Below are 18,816 nucleotides of genomic sequence, written 5' to 3'. Positions count from 1 at the left end.
ACGTGTTCAAAGTAATTTTGTGGTGTTGAGCTATTATAGTGACCTGATGTCTTTCGGGTTTGATTCTGAGAAATTTCCTATTCTGCTTACTTAGCTTTTTATAGCTTGTGGTCATTGGGTACTTCAGACCCCTCAACACTGCTTCTAATAAATTCTTTTTATTTCCTTAGATCCTAGCACTGTCTGTATTCATTTCTATAGCAAAGCTGAAATAGACAAGGTGAATTTATCGTCCTCCTTGCTGTACCCCTATCCACTGTCCTCACATTTCCCTTGTTGAGGATTCATTTGCACATGCATGTATACCTCATGTCATAATAATTGGCAGTTGAATATGTGAATGGTGCCCAAGGTGGTGATGGCGGGTATAAAAATCCTGGCAGTGAGATTTTGGTCAGTGATGTTTCTCATATGCAAGTTGTCACTTGATTCTGCAGTCCTAGAGGAGTGAGCCATGCACATGTGAACTCCCCCTGAATTAGCTCTGTTTCCATTTTAGAGATTGGAGGACTGAGTGGAAAAAGGGACCCTTGCTGATGTTCTTTGCTCCTGCTCATTGTTAAAGGCACAAGTTGTGGAATGTCAAGAGAAATTTATAAAAATTATAAAATTATAAAAATACTTGCATCCTGTCCTCTCGTGTGCAGTTTAAGATATGTGTGTTCACATGTGTGCAGATACTATTGTTTTATAGATCATCATCTGTGTCCATGGCAGTTTACGTAGAGTGAGAAGATGGGTCCCTGTCCCAGTGGACTTAGAATCCACAGAGAGCCAGCGTGGTGTAGTGGTTAGAGTGCTGGACTAGGACCGGGGAGACCCGAGTTCAAATCCCCATTCAGCCATGAGACTTGCTGGGTGACTCTGGGCCAGTCACTTCTCTCTCAGCCTAACCTACTTCACAGGGTTGTTGTGAGGAGAAACTTGAGTATGTAGTACACCACTGTGGGCTCCTTGGAGGAAGAGCAGGATATAAAATGTAGATCATAATAATAATCTAAATTTAAACACAAGAGAGACAACACTGGAAGAGGAGGAAAGATAAGTCTGGGAGCGACTGGAGGAGAATGTGAAATTATTCCATGTGCTCTTATTTACGATAGCATGGGGACATTAACACAATGTGAGTTGAGCATTGCTGGAAGCAACCCAAAGATCACCTAAAAACGTCCATGGTCAAGTGGAGATTTGAACTCCATCTAATGCCAGCAGTTTGATGCTTTCTGAGCAACACTAGATGTTGCTTTCTCTTTGGGCTGATTCACACATTACATTATTTTTAATAGATGTAAACATAAGATGTTTTAGGTGTACATTTGAAAATGTACTTGAAAATGAAGTGTCCACAACAGCAAAGGTAAAGCTGTGTTTGCAAATACATCAGTTGTACCTGTGAGACAAGATTGTCTGTATTTCCCTTTCCAGTGTACTTTCAGTGCCAAACCTGGGTCTGCCATTGTATAATGTGTGTATGAGCCCTTTGTATAGATTTGTGGGGACCTATTTCCAGCAGCATCTTTAAAAATAGGAAAGTCTTGACTCTAGAGAAAAATAGAAATAAAAATAGAAATGTCTTGTCTCTAGAGAAGGTGCTTACACACACACACACACACACACACACACACACACACACACACACACACACCTTTCTTGTGTCCTTTCTGATCATTCTGGTAGTCGGCATTTTAGCTGGAGGGGAAATGAGAGGCCCGGGATTATTGATGCCAGAACAGAGTTGTTTTCTGTGACTGTTGTCTTCAAGCTGGCATTTCGAATCCAAATTGTAATCTTGGCTGAGTTTGGAGTGCCCAGCTGAGTGCTTCTAAACAAACAAAGGGTCAGTGATTCAGGCAAATCTTTTGTGAAACTTCAGGGAGGAAAATGAGTCTTGGCAGGCTGGCTGCATTAGCAACAAATGCTGTTTGGGTCTCTTTATCACTTGCATTGTCCACAGGGGTTATTTGTGTTTGTGCCTTAGCAAGCGTGCGCTTAGGAGAGAAAACAGGCAGGGGAGATTGACAAATGTTTGCCAGACTATCCCTGATTGTGCGGCCTTGTTGACATTGGACATCAGTCCTTTTGGTTTGCTCACCTGCAAAGTAGAAGCTCCAGAATAGTGGTATGTGCCAGTGGCAAGTGAAACCCCACTTCAGCGATATATTGGTTGGGTGATTTAAGGAGGATGAGTTTCTTTGCTGGATCATTTTTGGAAGAGATCCCTTGGATCTCTTCCATTCCTCAGATGGTGGTTTGACAGATACAGCTACTACAAATATTTATATCCTGTGCTTTTCAACAAAAGTGATTTGCATAGAAAATAAAATAAGATGGTTTTCTGTCCCAAAAGGGCTCTAGCCCAAAAAGAAGCATAAAGACACCAACAACCACTGGAAAATGTTGTGCTAGGGTTCAGTAGGGCCGGTTGCTCTCCCGCTGCTTTAAATATAAAAGCAGCACCACTTTAAAAGTAGAGGTGTGCACGGAAGTGGTTTTGCCAGTTCAAATCCTGACTGGATTTGAACTGACCCAGCCTGGTCTCAGGCTCCACTGAACTGGATCTTGTCTGGTTTGCCATCGGACCAGTTTGCGGGCTGGCTCAGGGTGTAAACTTGTAAAGGGAAATCCTGCCAGGATTCCCGTTGACAAGTAAAGGGCATTCCCTAGTAATGTGAGGTGGGGCGGGAAGCAAAAGGGTACCTTGAACTTTCAGGTGCTGGGGGCGCTGGCGGATCCTCCAACCCCCCTCCCCGGCATCCCAAATGACAGCCCGGGCCAGCTGCAGCCCAGTTCAGGCTTCCGCGCACACATGGAGGCCATTTTTGTGACTTCTAGAGGCCATATGCATCACCACACAATTTGTATGGTGACTCAAATGGCCTCTGCGCATGCATGGAGGTCACAAAAATGGCCTCTGTGTGTGTGCAGAGGCCTAAGCCGGCGGGGGGTTGGAGGAGCTGCTGCCGATGTCTCTGCTGTCCCCGCCGCCTGAAAGTTAAAAGGTTAAAAGTGCCCTTTCGCTCTCCCACCCATCCTTAGGATATGGAATCCCCCTTTACTTGTAATTTACTTGTAATCCCCCTTTACTTGTACTTAGGATATGGAATCCCCCTTTACTTGTAAAGGGGAATCCTTGCCGGATTCCCCTTTACAAGTATACCCGCAAACCAGTTTAGAATGGAGTCTGATCTGGTTCGAACTTGGACTGCCTGAACTAGACTGGTTCGAACTGTGGTTGGAAATGAGCAAACTTGCGCAACCCTATTAAAAAAAGTGTCTCTTTGCTCAGTTAACAGGGGTAGCCGATGCTAGCACTTGTTTTCATTGAATGTTTGTGCTCCGCTTTTCTTGTGGTTAGCACTGCTGCTGTGCTGGTGCACTCATTCTGCACTCGAACAGCATACTTATCTGCTCTCATACTTAACGGCTCCTGAAATGAAGCAGGCAGACTTGTTGCTGAAGGGCGGTTAGAAAGAAAGAGCTGCTGATGCGTCAGTGGTAACAAGGAGAGGCCACCTCTGGATGCAAACTCCATCCACACTAACTTACCACCAGCCTACACCAGTGTCCCCTGGGAGGTGGGAGTGTGGCCAGTAAGGCGGCAGGGCAATATTGGGGGCAGGGCTGGTAGAGCGAGAGGGTGGGGCAGGTAGTTCCACTGGTGAAAGGGAATTATCCCCACAGGTGAAAGGCAATGAGCCAGCACTGTGCGTCTCAGCTGTTAGTTTGGTGCTCTTAGCATGAGAAGGAGGTGGTGGTTAAGGAACCTTTTGCCCATGTTGCAGGCTGCATGTAAGAGAGACTGGTTTGCATAGTAAGCAGAGGGGGCTTGGGACTGGGGGCCAGATCCAGCGTGGTGTAGTGGTTAGAGTGCTGGACTAGGACCGGGGAGACCCGAGTTCAAATCCCCTTTCAGCCATGAATCTAGCTGGGTGACTCTGGGCCAGTCACTCCTGTCTCAGCCTAACCTACTTCACAGGGTTGTTGTGAAAGAGAAACTTATGTAGTACACCGCTCTGGGCTCCTTGGAGGAAGAGCAGGATATAAATGTAAAAATAAATAAATAAATAAAAGTCTGTGCCACAGCTGTTCTTGCAGCAGTTGACAAACCCTTCAGCCGTAACAACACTGGGAAAGTCCAAAATGAACAATAGCCACTGCACAAAGTGACTCGCCAGAATGTAGAGTCGGCATTAGAATCATCACATGAAAAACTGCTGGTTTTGGCCCTTATGGAATTCGGGCTGTTGTTCAGTGGTAGGGCATCTGCTTTGCAGGCGGAGGGTCCCAGGCTCAATCCCTGGCCGCATCTCCTGGGAAGGGCTGGGAGAGATTTCCGCATGAAACCTTGGAGAACCACTGCCAGTCAGCGTAGACTCAATGGATGGACCCAAGGGTCTGACTCGGGCAGCTGCCTATCTCCCAAAGTGTGCCCCTCACCGCTGAGCTGCAGCCTGTCCCTAACTGCTGATAGTTGGTGGTGTTGAGTGGCGCATTGTAGTTAAGAAAAAAAGTGTTCTTGGGAATGTGCTGCCTTCCTCTGAGGCATCAGAAATGCCCACCTTTGGAGAGAGGATGGGAGGGGTAAGTGGACTTGGGCCGCAATAAAAATTTATTGGGCTTCCTGGATGGGTTTTTTTTACTCTTGGGAGCTGACAGTCATAATTGGGTTCAGGAAACAGCTTACCCGAAGTCGTATTAGCAAATGACCAACCCGTGTCTGGTTGGTTTGGCCTTTGCCTGTTCTGTCTTATTTGCTTGAGTCATCAGTTTTACTCTTGCTCTTTCAGATGGACTGTACAACCAGTGAAAACCCATCTCCGTCACAAAAGTGACTAGTAAAAGTGTGTGTGTGTGTGTGTGTGTGTGTGTGTGTGAGAGAGAGAGAGAGAGAGAGAGAGAGAGAGAGAGAGAGAGAGAGAGAGAGAGAGTGTGTGTTAATAAATCTGGTCATACATACCTGTGCAAGTCATTTGTATTGCATTAACAGCCTCTTAATTAGGCTGTCAATTAGGTAAAAAGAGCCAACTTTCCTCCAGTTGACAAAAGTGTCTCTGTTTGGTAAGCAAATGGTAATGGTTTTTACTTATTATTTATTTTATTTATTTATTCAGTTTCTATACCGCCCTTCCAAAAATGGCTCAGGGCAGTTTACACAGAGAAATCACAAACAGAGGTGATCCATCTGCTCAGTCATATACAGTACCTGTGCTGCTTGCTCATCTTTCCCATTTGGTAAAAGCTGATATTCCACTTTGTGGAATTTCATTTCATTTTTCTCTGCCAGGCTCTTCTATGGCAAGGGTGGCCAAGCTGAGGCTCTCTAGCTGTTGTTGGACTACAACTCCCATCATCCCCAGCCACAATGTATTGATGGGAGTTGTAGTCCAACAGCTGGAGAATCTCAGGTTGGCCCAGTCAACTCATTTCTAGAGCACAGGTTCCCAGCTTTGGGTCCCCAGTTGTTTTTGGACTACAACTCATATCATCCCCTGCCATAGTGGCCAAAGGGCATTGTGGCTGGGGACAATGGGAACTGTAGTCCACATGGAATAATGGGAGTTGTTGTTGCAGCACTGCTCCTAGATAATCAGGCAATGGTGGTGGCCAGGAGCACTTTACCTCGACTTCGCTTGGTTTGCCAGCTACAACCCTTCCTTGGGAGGGCTGATCTGGCCTTAGTCATGCCTGGGCATGATTGGATTATTCCAATGTGCTCTACATGGGACTGCCCTTGAAAAAGTATTCGGCAACTACGGATGATGCAGAATGCAGCTACCGAATTGATCTCTGGGACTGCATGCAATGCACACATTGCTCCAATCCTGAAGGCACTGACTGGATGCTAGTCTGTTTCTGGGTACAATTCAAAGTGTTGGTTATTTAAAACTCTGAACAGCTTGGGCCCCAGGTACCTTAGGGACCATCTGCTCCCAGCTGAATGTAGCCATTAGACTAGATGGACTGGGAGGGCTCCGCTCCATGAGGCGACACCCGCTGAGGCCCATTTGAGCATATGGAACAGGGCCTTTTCAGTTCTTGCCCCCAGGCTGTGGAACTCGCTCTCAGCTGAGACCCGCCTGGCTCCCTCTCGCCAGGCCTTTAGGAGGAAAGTGAAAACTGCCCTTTCTATTCAGGCTTTTGACCAGTGAGCTTTCCCTTGCCCTTTTAAATCTTTAGCTGCATTTGTTCTGTTTATAGGTTTTTATTGAATTGTTTTTATCTTGTTGCTAACCACCCTGGGGTCTTGGGACAAAGAACAGCATATAAAAATAAATTTATTTATCCAGGGTCCATTCCTTTCCCTTCAGATAGAGGAGGAAATCCCTGGTTGGAGACTTATTTGAAACGAGCCTGGTTTAGTTTCAAAATGTGCTCCCCGTGAGATGACTGAATTAATCTTGGGACATAAGAGGAATTTTAATGACTGATTCACAGAAAAGTCCCGTCTAGAAATAGTGGGCAGAATGTCAAACAGCATTGATGCTGGATTGCTCTGGACAGCAGACACTGGATGACAGGTTGGGATTCCCCCTGATTCAGAGCATCATTGTGACAATGTGTGGTGACTTTGGAAACTATTCAGAGTCCACCTCATGACAGAGACTTTTTTTTTTAGCTGTGCATTTGATGCTCGTTAAAATAGATGACAGACATTACTTTTGCCTTGGATAGTAGGTCTTGGAGTGTGGGAGTCTTGCCTAAAGAGGCTGGGGAGAGTGCCGAGCAGGGTCCAGAGGAGGGCCGAAAAGGAGGCAGAGTTGGCTACAGTTTGGGTCTCAGCTCGGAAATCCATCTAGAGTGGGGCTGAATGGGAACCAGTGTAGAAAGGTGGGACAGGCAAGCAGCCCAGGAAGCGGAGTCTTGGAGTGGAGCAAGAAAGCAAAAAAGTCAGGGAGAACCAGGCAGAATGTGACAGGCAGAAATATCTGGGGCAAGTCTGGATGCCACGTAGGCAAGCCTGGAGTGTTTTATTGAATTGTTTTTATTATTTTACTTGGTGAGATGGTTCTCTTGTGCCCAGAGAACAATTGTCATGGGGCAGCCATAACATTGTTTGTGGTTGCTTAGACAAAGATGCAGGTCTCACCGGGAAGTACTGTATGTATAGGGACATAGGAAGCTGCCTTATACTGAGTCAGACCACTGGTCCATCTAGTTCAGTATTGTCTACACAGACTAGCAGCGGCTTCTCCAAGGTTGCAGGCAGGAGCCTCTCTCAGCCCTATCTGGAGATGCCAGGGAGGGAATCTGGGACCTTCTGCGTGGCAGGTACTCTTCCCAGAGAAGGGCCCCATCACCTAAGGGATCTTACAGTGCTCATATATAGTATCCCATTCAAATTCAAGCCAGAGTGGGCCCTGCTTAGCAAAAGGGACAGTTCATGCTTGCTACCACAAGACGAGCTCTACTCCCATATCCTACTCCCATATCTCCCCCTCCTCGCAGCTGTCTTCAGACTTGAGTAGTTACCACAAGGGGCACTGTTAGCCAGGACAGGAGATCCCCGGCTCTAATCCGTCTCTATTCTGACATTACCAGGGAAAATCTGAATGGCTCCTCCATGTCTCTTGATTGGTCTCTAGGGTGGCAGCAGCACCCTCATCCCCACATGGGTACATGACATACTGCGCTACTCCGCAGTCTTGCTTTTGGAGTCCATGTTGCAATTCAGACAACCCTTTTGGACACCCCACATCCACTGAGGTCCTGATCGCCAACTCAATCCCTTTGGTCTGCCTACTTGTCTGCCTGGTGGCGCAGTGGTAAAACTGCCGCCCTGTAACCAGAAGGTTACAAGTTTGATCCTGACCAGGGGCTCAAGGTTGACTCAGCCTTCCAGCCTTCCGAGGTCGGTAAAATGAGTACCCAGAATGTTGGGGGCAATATGCTAAATCATTGTAAACTGCTTAGAGAGCTCCGGCTATAAAGCGGTATATAAATGTAAGTGCTATTGCTATTGCTATTGTGCAAATACATTGGCTGCTGAAGTGTGTGATGATGAGCTTATTTGCACATGTCCTATGCTCTGTATATATTTGCCTTTCGTCCAAAGAGGTTGGAATGCAGCATAGATAAGGCTTTCTAGTGTTTTACCACAGGTACTGATATAACTGCTTAGCTTCCAGGACAAACCAGATGAGATGGGAGATGTGTGATTGTATCCCCCACATTTCTCTCTCTCTCTCTCTCTCTCTCTCTCTCTCTCTCTCTCTCTCTCTCTCTCTCTCTCTCTCGTAGCTATGATAGTGAGGTGGGGACAAATTGGCTAGGGGCTGCAGCACTGCATGTGGGGCTTTAGGAACACAGGAAGCTGCCATATACTGAGTCAGACCATTGGTCTGTCTAGCTTAGTATTGTCTTCACAGACTGGCGGCAGCTTCTCCAAGGTTGCAGGCAGGAATCTCTCTCAGCCCTATTTTGGAGATGCTGCCAGGAAGGGAACTTGGGACCTTCTGCTCTTCCCAGAGCGGCTCCATCCCCTGAGGGGAATATCTTACAGTGCTCACACTTCTAGTCTCCCATTCATATGCAACCAGAGTGGACCCTGTTTAGCTAAGGGGACAAGTCATGCTTGCTACCGCAAGACCAGATCTCCTCTCTGCCCGTTAATCTTGGTTGAGCCAAAACTTTTCTCTAATATAATCTTTTGATTAAAAGTTGCATGGAGGGGGAGCAAATAGGAGCAAAATGGCCCCCAGTCTTTTGCCCCCCCCCCCCCACTGCCTGTTTCATGACATTGCTGTTCCTCCTGGCAGCCACCACATTTTCCTTCAGAATCCCTATGGAACAGTGCAACATGATTCCATATAATCACTGACCATTTCCAGATGGTGATAAACTGCATGATCTAAAAAAACTTTTGAACAAGTGCCAAATGTGGGGTTTACTCATTGTACAGACGCAGGCTTCTGTGCTCTTTTCTAATGCAATCATACACCTACTAGCAGGGACCTTGTGCAGTTTTCATAGCACCACCTGCTGGACAGCTCTTGCCTTCTGAGAAGAACCCATCCTTTTCTCCAGTCACCACAGAAGTGGTGATGCAAAAGGATGGGCTCTTCTCAGAATGCAAGAGCTAGCTGGCTGGCTGGCATATGGCCCTGCAGAATTTGCACAAGGTCCCTTCTTGTATGTGTACAGATGGTAAGAATGCACTAGGGAGGAGCACAGAAGTCTTCAGGAACATGTGTATGGTGAATAAGGTTGTGCTTGGAACTTGTGCAAAAATGTTGCCTATTGCCATATGAAAATGGTCTCTAGCAGGTTTCCAGGTCAAAAATGACACACTCATCCAGCAGTTACTGGTGAAAGTTCTGCCTTCTTTGAATTTCATTCTGACACTTGAGTTTTGCCCACTCAGTAATCCCTTAAAATTGCCAAAAAGGTCTCCATTTTTTACACTGGAAGCCAAACATCTAGCTATTTGGTGGCAAATAGCAGTTTTGAAGAACTTTGCTAGACAGGTGCAATTGTGAATCAGGAAATGGCATGGGGGGAGGCATAAGAGAGCCAGCGTGGTGTAGTTGTTAGAGTGCTGGACTAGGACCGGGGAGACCCGAGTTCAAATCCCCATTCCGCCATGATACTTGCTGGGTGACTCTGGGCCAGTCACTTCTCTCTCAGCCTAACCTACTTCACAGGGTTGTTGTGAGGAGAAACTTAAGTGTGTAGTAACCCGCTCTAGGCTCCTTGGAGGAAGAGCGGGATATAAATGTAAAAAATAAAATAAATAATAATAATAAAGGAACCCCGCTCTGTCGAGTTGCCACAGCTCTGAAACAATTCTACCCTCCCCTTCACAGCTGCATTTTACCAAAACCCTTGAGAGTTTTCACCTTCCTCTGACTTGTACACTGACCATGAGAAATAGAACTGTATTTGGTTACAGTTGCACCAAATAGTCCTCAGTTTCACCTTTTGAGATGCAGAAACAAGCAATTTCCCTGCCTTAGAAAGATTTTTCTAAAAAGCACTTGATGCAAATATGCATATTAAAAAGGGGGAGGGGGTTCTCTGCCATTTCCCCTGGCACCTGCTGTTTCCTTTTTTGTGGATTATGAAGGTGATCCTACCCAATTGGGGATCACGTAGTGGGGATGGTGTCATCAAGCAGCACAATCAGTCGTTTTGATTGAAAGTGAGGGACAGTGTGAGTGATGGCTGTTACAAGAGTACTGGAAATTGGCTGGAGAAGGGAGACATTTCCTGGCATTGCTTAAAAAGTTTGCAAAACAAAAAAATCCTTCAAATTGTTTTAACTCTGCTCTAACATAATACCAGGTGTTGGGAAGCAACAATGGGAGAGGGCTATTTATCTACATGTCCCATGTCCGAGCTTCCCAGAGGCATCTGATTGGTGACCATGTGAAATGGGTTTTTGCACTAGAGGGACCTTTGGTCTCATCCAGCATATCTTATGTCAGATGCTTTCAGATCATTCTCTGATTCGGGACTTAGTTATGTTTGAAGAAGCTCAAGAAATGTTGCTCTGCAGTGGCTTAAAGCCAGGGGTGTATGTATAGTGCACTGAAAGAATAATAATTATGTGCTCTCTGTTTGGATTGGTCTTTCAGGATCAAAGTTAAGCCAGCAGAAATGAGGGGACTTTTAATGATATGTTAATATGATGCTTAAATAGTTGCAAGCTATGGAGGAAGTGGGCTATTAATCTAAATAAATCAGTAACCATAAAATCGGTTCAGACAAAAGCAGGACTCTGTGAGCTGTATAAATCATGCATACTAAGCATATTTGCATGTTGATTCATTCTTCATATTTCTGTTTGTCAATAACGGGGACGGGGTTTTGTGCAAAGAACTATTTTGTGCAAAGAAATCCCAACTCCTGGCTTTGGTTTTGTGCCCCCACACACAGATTCTGAGTTTTTGCCAAGGATTACCAATGTGCTTTAAAACCACTATTCACAGCCATACTGGCTAGAAAATGAAAATAAAAGATGCTGAAATCTGAGGCTTTGGCCAAATTGAGACACTCAGGAATACATTTCTCTAGGTCCTCTTGGTTTCCTCTAAGAACTCATGCATCAAGGTTGTGTGTGGCAGTGACCAGCCAAGCCTTTATTAAGGCCTATGGATAGTGGTTATGAATGAGACCATTGGAGAGACTAGATGGCCACAAATGCTTCCTCCTGGAGCAGACCTGCAGGGTTCACTTGTGGCAGAAAAATTGTGGGTATTGTATATTATTTATCCTATTCATGAGTAAAAACAGACTGGGTAGGTTTCATTGGCATGGGGTGGGGGCAGTGGCGGCAGTAAATTGTCACCTGCTATGGAACATGCAGCAGATTTTTGCTGGCTTCTTGCACTCCTTTGCAAAAGGATATATAACTGTTTACACAGGGTGAGAGTGGATTGGAGTGGGGTGGGGGGGGCGTGTATCTGTTGCCGAATCAGGGAGATGAAACTAAAAGGTTCAAATTATGTGAGGCTTATTAAAAATTCCATCATAAGCCCAGTGCATTTCAGCATATTGCTGTGTCTTCAGTGGCACAAAAAGAATTATTTGTGGAGCACAAAATCCCACTAACAGTTGATCTTGTGCTATTGCAAATGATGCTTATTGTGCCTCTGAAGAAGGCAGTTTGCTGAAATGCATTGCAATGGGTTTGTAATAAACCCCACATTGTTGGAACCCTTTTGATATCCAATCTTGCTTGTGTCTTGCGGTTCTTTGGGATGCCATCCTACTTCCCTTTCACCTGCTGCCATGGCAACCAGTGCTTCCTCACCCTGAACCAGTTCTTGCATCGTTGGCTAGTTGGAGCAGGATGAAAATACCATAATATGGATAGAGGACTTTTGTATCAAGATGCACAGCCAGATACAGATGTCATCCATCTGCACTCCATTCCTTCAGCATGTCTGAAGTAAACTTCCCTTTAAGGGTGGGGGGTTGCACTTGCCCCTCCCGCTGGTTTCCCCCCGCCGGCACTCTGTTTTTTGGAATGTTTTTGGGGCGGCAGTGTTCCTCCCTGCTGCCCCTGCCCGCGTTGTTGGCCGGAAATACTGGCAGCAGCAATCGTGCATGTGCGCGCCACCACTGCTCACGTTGCGTGCGCACGCAACGTGCGACGTGAGCGGCAGGCATGCACACAGTGGTGGCGGGCACACGCATGATCGCTGCTTCTGGTATTTCCGGCCAACAACGGGGGCAGGGGCGGCATGGAGGAACACTGCCGCCCCAAAAACATTTCCCAAAAATGGAGCGCCGGCAGGGGGAAAACGGCAAGAGGGGTAAGTGCAAAACCCCACCCCTCCGCCCTTAAAGAACCACCCACCCACCCCGGTGCTGGGCCACGTTCGAACTGGTTCGGAGGCCTCTATAATGGCCTCCTGACTGGTTCGTGCACATCCCTACTGCAGTGGTGGGTAGGGATGTTAGCATAGCTTTTCAAAGCAGGAAGCATTGAGCCAGTTTCCTGGGCAGCAGGGATGCCCTCGTTCTCCTTTCCCTCCCACAAGTGAGGGCAATGGGATGACTTTGTTTGCCATCAGTGATGGCCTCGTGTAATCACATCAGACAGGCTACAAGGTGCTGTTGTCCCCTGATAATTGAGCAAAGAGGCACCTTTTTAAAGCGGTGATTCTCTTTATTGAGCAGGGGGAGAGCAACCTTTTCAAGTGGTGAGTCTCTTATATTTAGTAGGAGGAGAGCAACTGGCCCTATCCAACCCCAAACCCCAGCACAGCATTCCTCCAGTGGCTGTTGCTGGTGTCTAGTACCTTATGTTTATTTTTAGACTGTGATCCCTCTGGGGACAGGTGGCCATCTTATTTATGTATTATTTATTTTTCTATGTGTAAACCCTTTTGAGAACTTTGGTTGAAGAGTGGTATAGTAGTCGTAGTGTGAATGACTGTACCTCCGTTCATTTTACAAGTGAACCTTGTACAGGCCCCTCAAATACATGGTACAAGTAGGAAGTGTACCACTGTGCTTCTGTTCAATATATAGCAATAACGTGTAAATAACTGTACCTGTGTACAGGTTGGATGAGTGAACTATACACTCGTACAAGTGTAGAACATAACATGTGAAAAGGGCTTGTGAAGAAGCCCTTTGAATTTTTTTTTAAATGCTGATAATGCAGCAGATCAGGGCACATAACAGCCAATCTGGATCAGGCCCAAGGATCAGGCCCAAGGCCCATCTAGTACAGCATCCTGTTTCACATAGTGGTCCACCAGATGCTTCTGGGAAGCCCACAGGCAAGAGATGAGGCCATGCCTTCTCTCCTGCTGTTACTCCCCTGCAACTGGTATTGAGAGGCATCATGCCTCTGAGGCCTAGCCTCAGACCTTTAGCCATTGATAGACCTGTCCTCCATGAATTTATGTAAACCTATCTTAAAGCCATCCAGGCTGTTGTCTGTCACCACATCTTATTTATTTGTTTGTCAAATTTGTACACCACCCCAAACGTTCAGCTCTGGGTGGTTAACAGTATCTTGTGGCAGAGAATTCCATAGGTTAATAATGCGTTGTGTGAAAAAGTACTTCCTTTAGACGGCATTTCCTTTTGTTGGCAATTAGTTTCATGGGATGACTGACCCCTGGTTCTAGTGTTATTCTAGAGGGAGAAAACCTTCTCCATACCATGTCTACCTCTATCATGTCTCCTCTCCAGGAAAACAATAGTTGCAAATATACCCCCGAAAATGTCTCTCCAAATAGGTGTGTTGGTTTTGTTTTGTACACATTTAGAAACATGGAAAACTGACTTAGTGAAAATTTGATGCAGTACTACTATTAAGCACGAAGTCCTCCAAAATTTATTTAGCTCAAATGGAGTTTGAAAAAGCCAGTTCTTGAATTAAAACAGGGTGACTGAGTTGCATGTTCAATAGGACGTGGATGATGTATTTAGAGGGTTCCCCCCCCCTTCTCCCTGGCTGATATGCTGTAAGCTTGGTTTTCCAGGGCATAGCTCGTTCTCGAATTGGATGTGCTGCTGCACTACAAATGGCTTTTGTTGCTTTGTGTTTCCAGTCTGTTAAAACAGAGGTGTTGAAAATTCAGTGTGTGCAAAGTCTGTAGGTGGGGGGAGAGAGAGAGAGAGAGAGAGAGAGAGAGAGAGAGAGAGAGAGAGAGAGAAAGTATGTGTTGAAAAGGTCATGGAGTCTTTAGACCACTAGTTGCGAAGCTGCTCACTTTATCAGGACATTAGGAATAATTGACCTTCCATTTCTCTGAGGAAAACTGGGTACTGGCCTGTAATAAGGAAGATTGCGTTTTCTTGTCAGCAGTAGAGACAGCACAGTTACCTATAAAGCTGTGGTATTTGCACACTTGGATGTAAGGATCAGAGGTGTGTTTTTTTAAAAACCAAACTATCAGAGGCATATTTCTTGAAAATCTTTTAAAAAATTTAAATTTAAATACTACTTTAAACTATATTCCATAATGGTTGTAAATGAGGACTTTTTATTTTGCGTTGGGGTTTTCATATTTAAAAATATAAAATACTGTTTTCAGCTTTTGCATTAATATGGCTGACTGCCCAAACAGTAGGCTAACTTTGATCTGCAAAAGTGGAGATTCATGGCACACTGGACACGAGTTATGCACCTGAGTGGCATCAAAGAATAGCCATTGGCTTATGCCGGGAAACTGGAACATGAAATGGAAGGTGATACAAAGCGGCAAAAGGAAATGAGCTGTGAAAAGTTGGCAAGGAATGTGAATGATCTAATTGTAATGTCTTCCTTGTTCTTCGTCACACAGGGATGAGAAGAACCAGTCCATTATTGTTAGCGGGGAGTCTGGGGCCGGAAAAACGGTCTCTGCCAAATACGCCATGCGATTCTTTGCATCGGTTGGAGGCTCTTCCAGTGAAACCAATATTGAAGAGAAGGTCCTGGCGTCCAGTCCTATCATGGAGGTAAGGGCTGTCTTAAAATATGGCATAGATTCTTCTGTAGTTGGGTGATAGGCAAGCAACAACCGTTCCTAAAATACCCTGCACCTTTTCCCATTGTGCAGGAGAAGGGACAAAGTCTTCCTGGAGTCTCCTCTCCTTCCCCCACCCCCTGCAAAATCCCCCCCCCCCGCAATCTAGCTATGCAGCTGCTGCTCATGCGTGTTGGGGGTTTAAAACAAACAAAGCCAGCTGTCTCATGCCCATACCGGGTAAGAAGTTTTAGGTGGTGGCGGAGTGGCAAAACCACAATAAGGGGTGACATTTCAGCCCTAGGAACATAGGAAACTGCCATATACTGAGTCAGACCATAGGTCCATCTCGCTCAGGGCTGCTCAGCTTCAGCCCTCCTGCAGATGTTGGCCTACAAGTCTCCCTGACTATTGGCCACTGTGGCTTGGGAATATGGGAGTTGTAGTCCAACAACAGCTCGAGGGCCTAAGTTGAGCAGGCCTAGTCTACACAGACTGGTAGCAGCTTCTCCAAGGTTGCAGGCAGGATTCTCTCCCAGCCCTACCTTGGAGATGCCAGGGAGAGAACTTGGAACTTTCTGCTCTTCCCAGAGTGGCTCCATCCCCTAAGGGGACTATCTTACAGTGCTCACACATCAAGTCTCCCATTCATATGCAACCAGGGTGGACCCTGCTTAGCTAAGGGGACAAGTCATGCTTGCTACCACAAGACCAGCAGTCATAGGAACCCCAAGTGTGAAAGTGAGAACCTCCAAAGGTTCTCAAACTTGGGCCCAGATTTATCATATGAGGCAAATGAAGTAGGGATTGTAGAGTGTGTTGAATGCTTGGGTTGGGGGTGGGATCAGAGCTGTGTGAAATTTCTCTGAGATATTTTACTAGTCTTTTGGCTTGCCTTGAAACTCCTCAGATATTCCTCCCTCAGGAGGAGCTCCCATATTCATTTCAAAATTTCCTTAAGTCAGGCCTTAATATATTTTCTTTGGATCTAAGAGCCAGACCCAAAATTTAAGAGCCAGACAATGAACACTTGACAGAACTATCAGACTTAATGACGGACATTGTGGAGGGAGAGAGTAAATGGACTTCTCTTTATCTCCTTTACAAGTACTATCCTTGAAACAGAAATAGGGCTGCCTGGGACAAATAATTTCATTAAATAACTCTGCCTCTGAACATTCTAGTCTAGGTGCCATGGTTAAATTTCTAGGCACCATGGCTCCCAAGTGCCTGGGATTTGTCAACCCTGGCTTTAAGTGAAGATTCAGTGGCCTCTCCTTTGAGTGGCGCTTGTTGATTTAACCACTCTGGTCAATAAGACCTCATGTAGGGTTGGTGGCTCTCCCACCCCCCACCCTGCCCTGTGCTACATCACTTAAAGCAGCAGTATCGCAAACTCTCGCGAGATTTCCGCCACACATTTTTTCCTGCACATCTATGAGCATTAAATATATAGATAAGGGAAGTGCCACGTAGCTAGATCTGCATGTTCCATTAATGGTGCATTGCTGAGACATGTTCCTTCACTGCTTGTGATTTATTGCTGACCTGATTCAACAGAGAGGAAAAGATTTTCATCTCTGGTCTTCAAACAGCAGCTAAGAGAGAATATGGCCATGGCTGTGTGAATTCCATGCAAAATCTATAAAACGTTGTTTGGGGCACAGAGTGCATCCTCTGAAGAGCCTCAGCTGTCATTTTAAAAGCAAAACAAAAGAAACAAGTTGCTAGTCCTTGTGGCTGAAAAGAGAGATTTTAAAGTGCATGAGTCTTTCACAGCGTGTAGTGAAAACTCCAAAGCTGGTTAGAATTTCTGTAGGATTTCCAGTTGTAACTCATTGCTAGCCCCATGCATTAAGTGGTGGTGATTGGTTATTGTCTGTCAGCACATTAAAAGTTCGAGACTGTGTTCTTTATATGTAACGTATGCCTACTGACATACTGCCCACTTGCACAAATTTCTCTCAGGCAGTGTGTAACCCAGAAAGTGCCTCTGCTTTTAGACTTGCGAAGTTCTTTCAAGCGGCGTGTAACACAAAGTTTCTCTGCTTTTGGACTTGCCAAGTTCTCTTGGTTCAAGACAAATCTGTTCTTAGGTCTTTTGAAGATTGAATGCAAACGGGCCCCACTTGCCTCCTGCCTTCAGTTTTGGAACATCAGCGTGAGCAATATTTGTCAGTATTGCTCCATTGTATTTTAATGAAGTGTTTGTTCAGCTCCCTGCTCTGAGGTGAAGGAAGTCAAGGCTGCATTAGCACCGTCCCTGAACAGAATCAATACTGCTTTCCAAAGATGCTCTTTTGTCTTTTTTGTTTCAGTGTCCGTATGTCATCCAGTTCATTTAACAAGCTCCTCCTTTCTCTCCCACAATTTGCACTCTGGAGAAGATATATCCATCTTGAGCAAAAGAATGGCCCACTAGTAATAGGCAGGCCCTCAGTTAGAGAACGTTATCTTTGATTCCATGAGCTGGCGGAAGGATGTATTTCAGCCAGAGTGTGCTGGTGCAGAACCAGCTTCAGGGCTCCCCAAACAGATGGGTAGAGCAGTACCTGCCATATCATGCTAGGAGCTCAACATCGGTTTTGAAGTTGGGGAGAAAAGACCAAGGCTGGCAATGGGGAGTTTAGACAAATTCATGGAGGACAGGCCTATCAATGGCTACTAGTCCTGAGGGCTATAAGTTGTCTCCACTTTCTAGAGCTAGGCTGCCTCTGAATACCAGTTGCAGGGAAGCAACTGTGAAAGAAGGGGCATGCCTTCACCTCCTGGTTATGTGGCTTCCAGGAGGCATCTTGTGGGCTACCGTGGGAAACAGGGTGCTGGACTAGATAGGCCTTGGGCCTGATCCAGCAAGGCTCTTCTTATGTTCTTAGTCTGTACAAATGCAAACTTGTGAATGCTCTTCCCAAGACTATAGCCTGTGCACAACACTCGTACAGTCTGTGTTCACAGGTACAGATAGATAGATATAGATATAGATATAGATATAGATATAGATATAGATATAGATATAGATATAGATATAGATATAGATATAGATATAGATATAGATATAGATACACACACACACACACGTACGGAATGTGAGTGCAACAGTACACTTGCTATCTGTATCCTGCATCTCAGGGGGCCTTTACGTAGGTTCATTTTTAAAATGAATGCAGGGACAGTTCACACACAATCATGTACATGTGTACAGACCTCTGAATGCAAGGGCAGCAGAAGTGTCTGAATAGGGCTTCTGTAAGGGCACCGGTGACTCATTCTCTGTGGCTGCTCACCTTGTGTGCTGATCCCCTGAAATTTCCCTGGCTGCCACCACCACCCCACCCCCGCAAACCATATCTCTCTGGGTTTGGAGCAGCATCTAAATATGCATCCAAGATCCTGTCCTCGTGTGCTGACAGACGTTTCTTTATTATCTGCTCCAGTTTCCAAGTGTGCTCTTCCAAAGGCTTCTTCCTTTTTGCCCTGAAAAGAAATTAGTGCTTTTCCTGCCAACTCTAATTTCAGACTTGTAGGGATAAGAGAATTAATTGTTGGGTATATGACAGAATCTGTTAGATGTCTGCAAGCTTGGCTGGTGCCCGCTGCCTCCTTATTTCCCCCCATTAAAAAGAGATGCTGCAGCTTCTTGTTACGAGCTGTGGCTCAAAGCCAATATAAGACTTTCTTGCGTTTTTTAAGTGGATGCCCATATTCAGGTGTGGCCTTGGAAGTGCAGGTATCTGCCCGGTGTTAGCTGATAACATGTGAAGGGAAGCTAGCATTACCACTGTTGTGCATTTCTTCTTCTTATAGGATAATACTTGCCACTGACAAAGTACCATTTTGAAATTTGGAGGGCCTCTGGATGCAGCTTGAAGTACAGCATAGAGGTTCTCAAAAATGGGTTCTTTCA

General features: G+C 45.7%; 1 protein-coding gene across 7 annotated transcripts in view; it reads left to right on the top strand.

The window, feature by feature from the left end:
• MYO5B (myosin VB) overlaps positions 1-18,816 on the top strand; it is a 390,467-nt gene that overhangs the window by 195,665 nt on the left and 175,986 nt on the right. For all 7 annotated transcript variants that reach the window (XM_053303356.1, XM_053303361.1, XM_053303354.1 and 4 more), the window contains one exon: positions 14,748-14,904. In XM_053303356.1, the coding sequence (XP_053159331.1) occupies positions 14,748-14,904 (157 nt within the window). The remainder of the gene's footprint in view (positions 1-14,747; positions 14,905-18,816) is intronic.

Source organism: Hemicordylus capensis, chromosome 2, assembly GCF_027244095.1.
Source record: "Hemicordylus capensis ecotype Gifberg chromosome 2, rHemCap1.1.pri, whole genome shotgun sequence".
NCBI lineage: Eukaryota > Metazoa > Chordata > Lepidosauria > Squamata > Cordylidae > Hemicordylus > Hemicordylus capensis.
The sequence above is the reverse complement of the archived record's forward strand: the minus strand, read 5'-3'. Positions and strand labels throughout refer to the sequence as shown.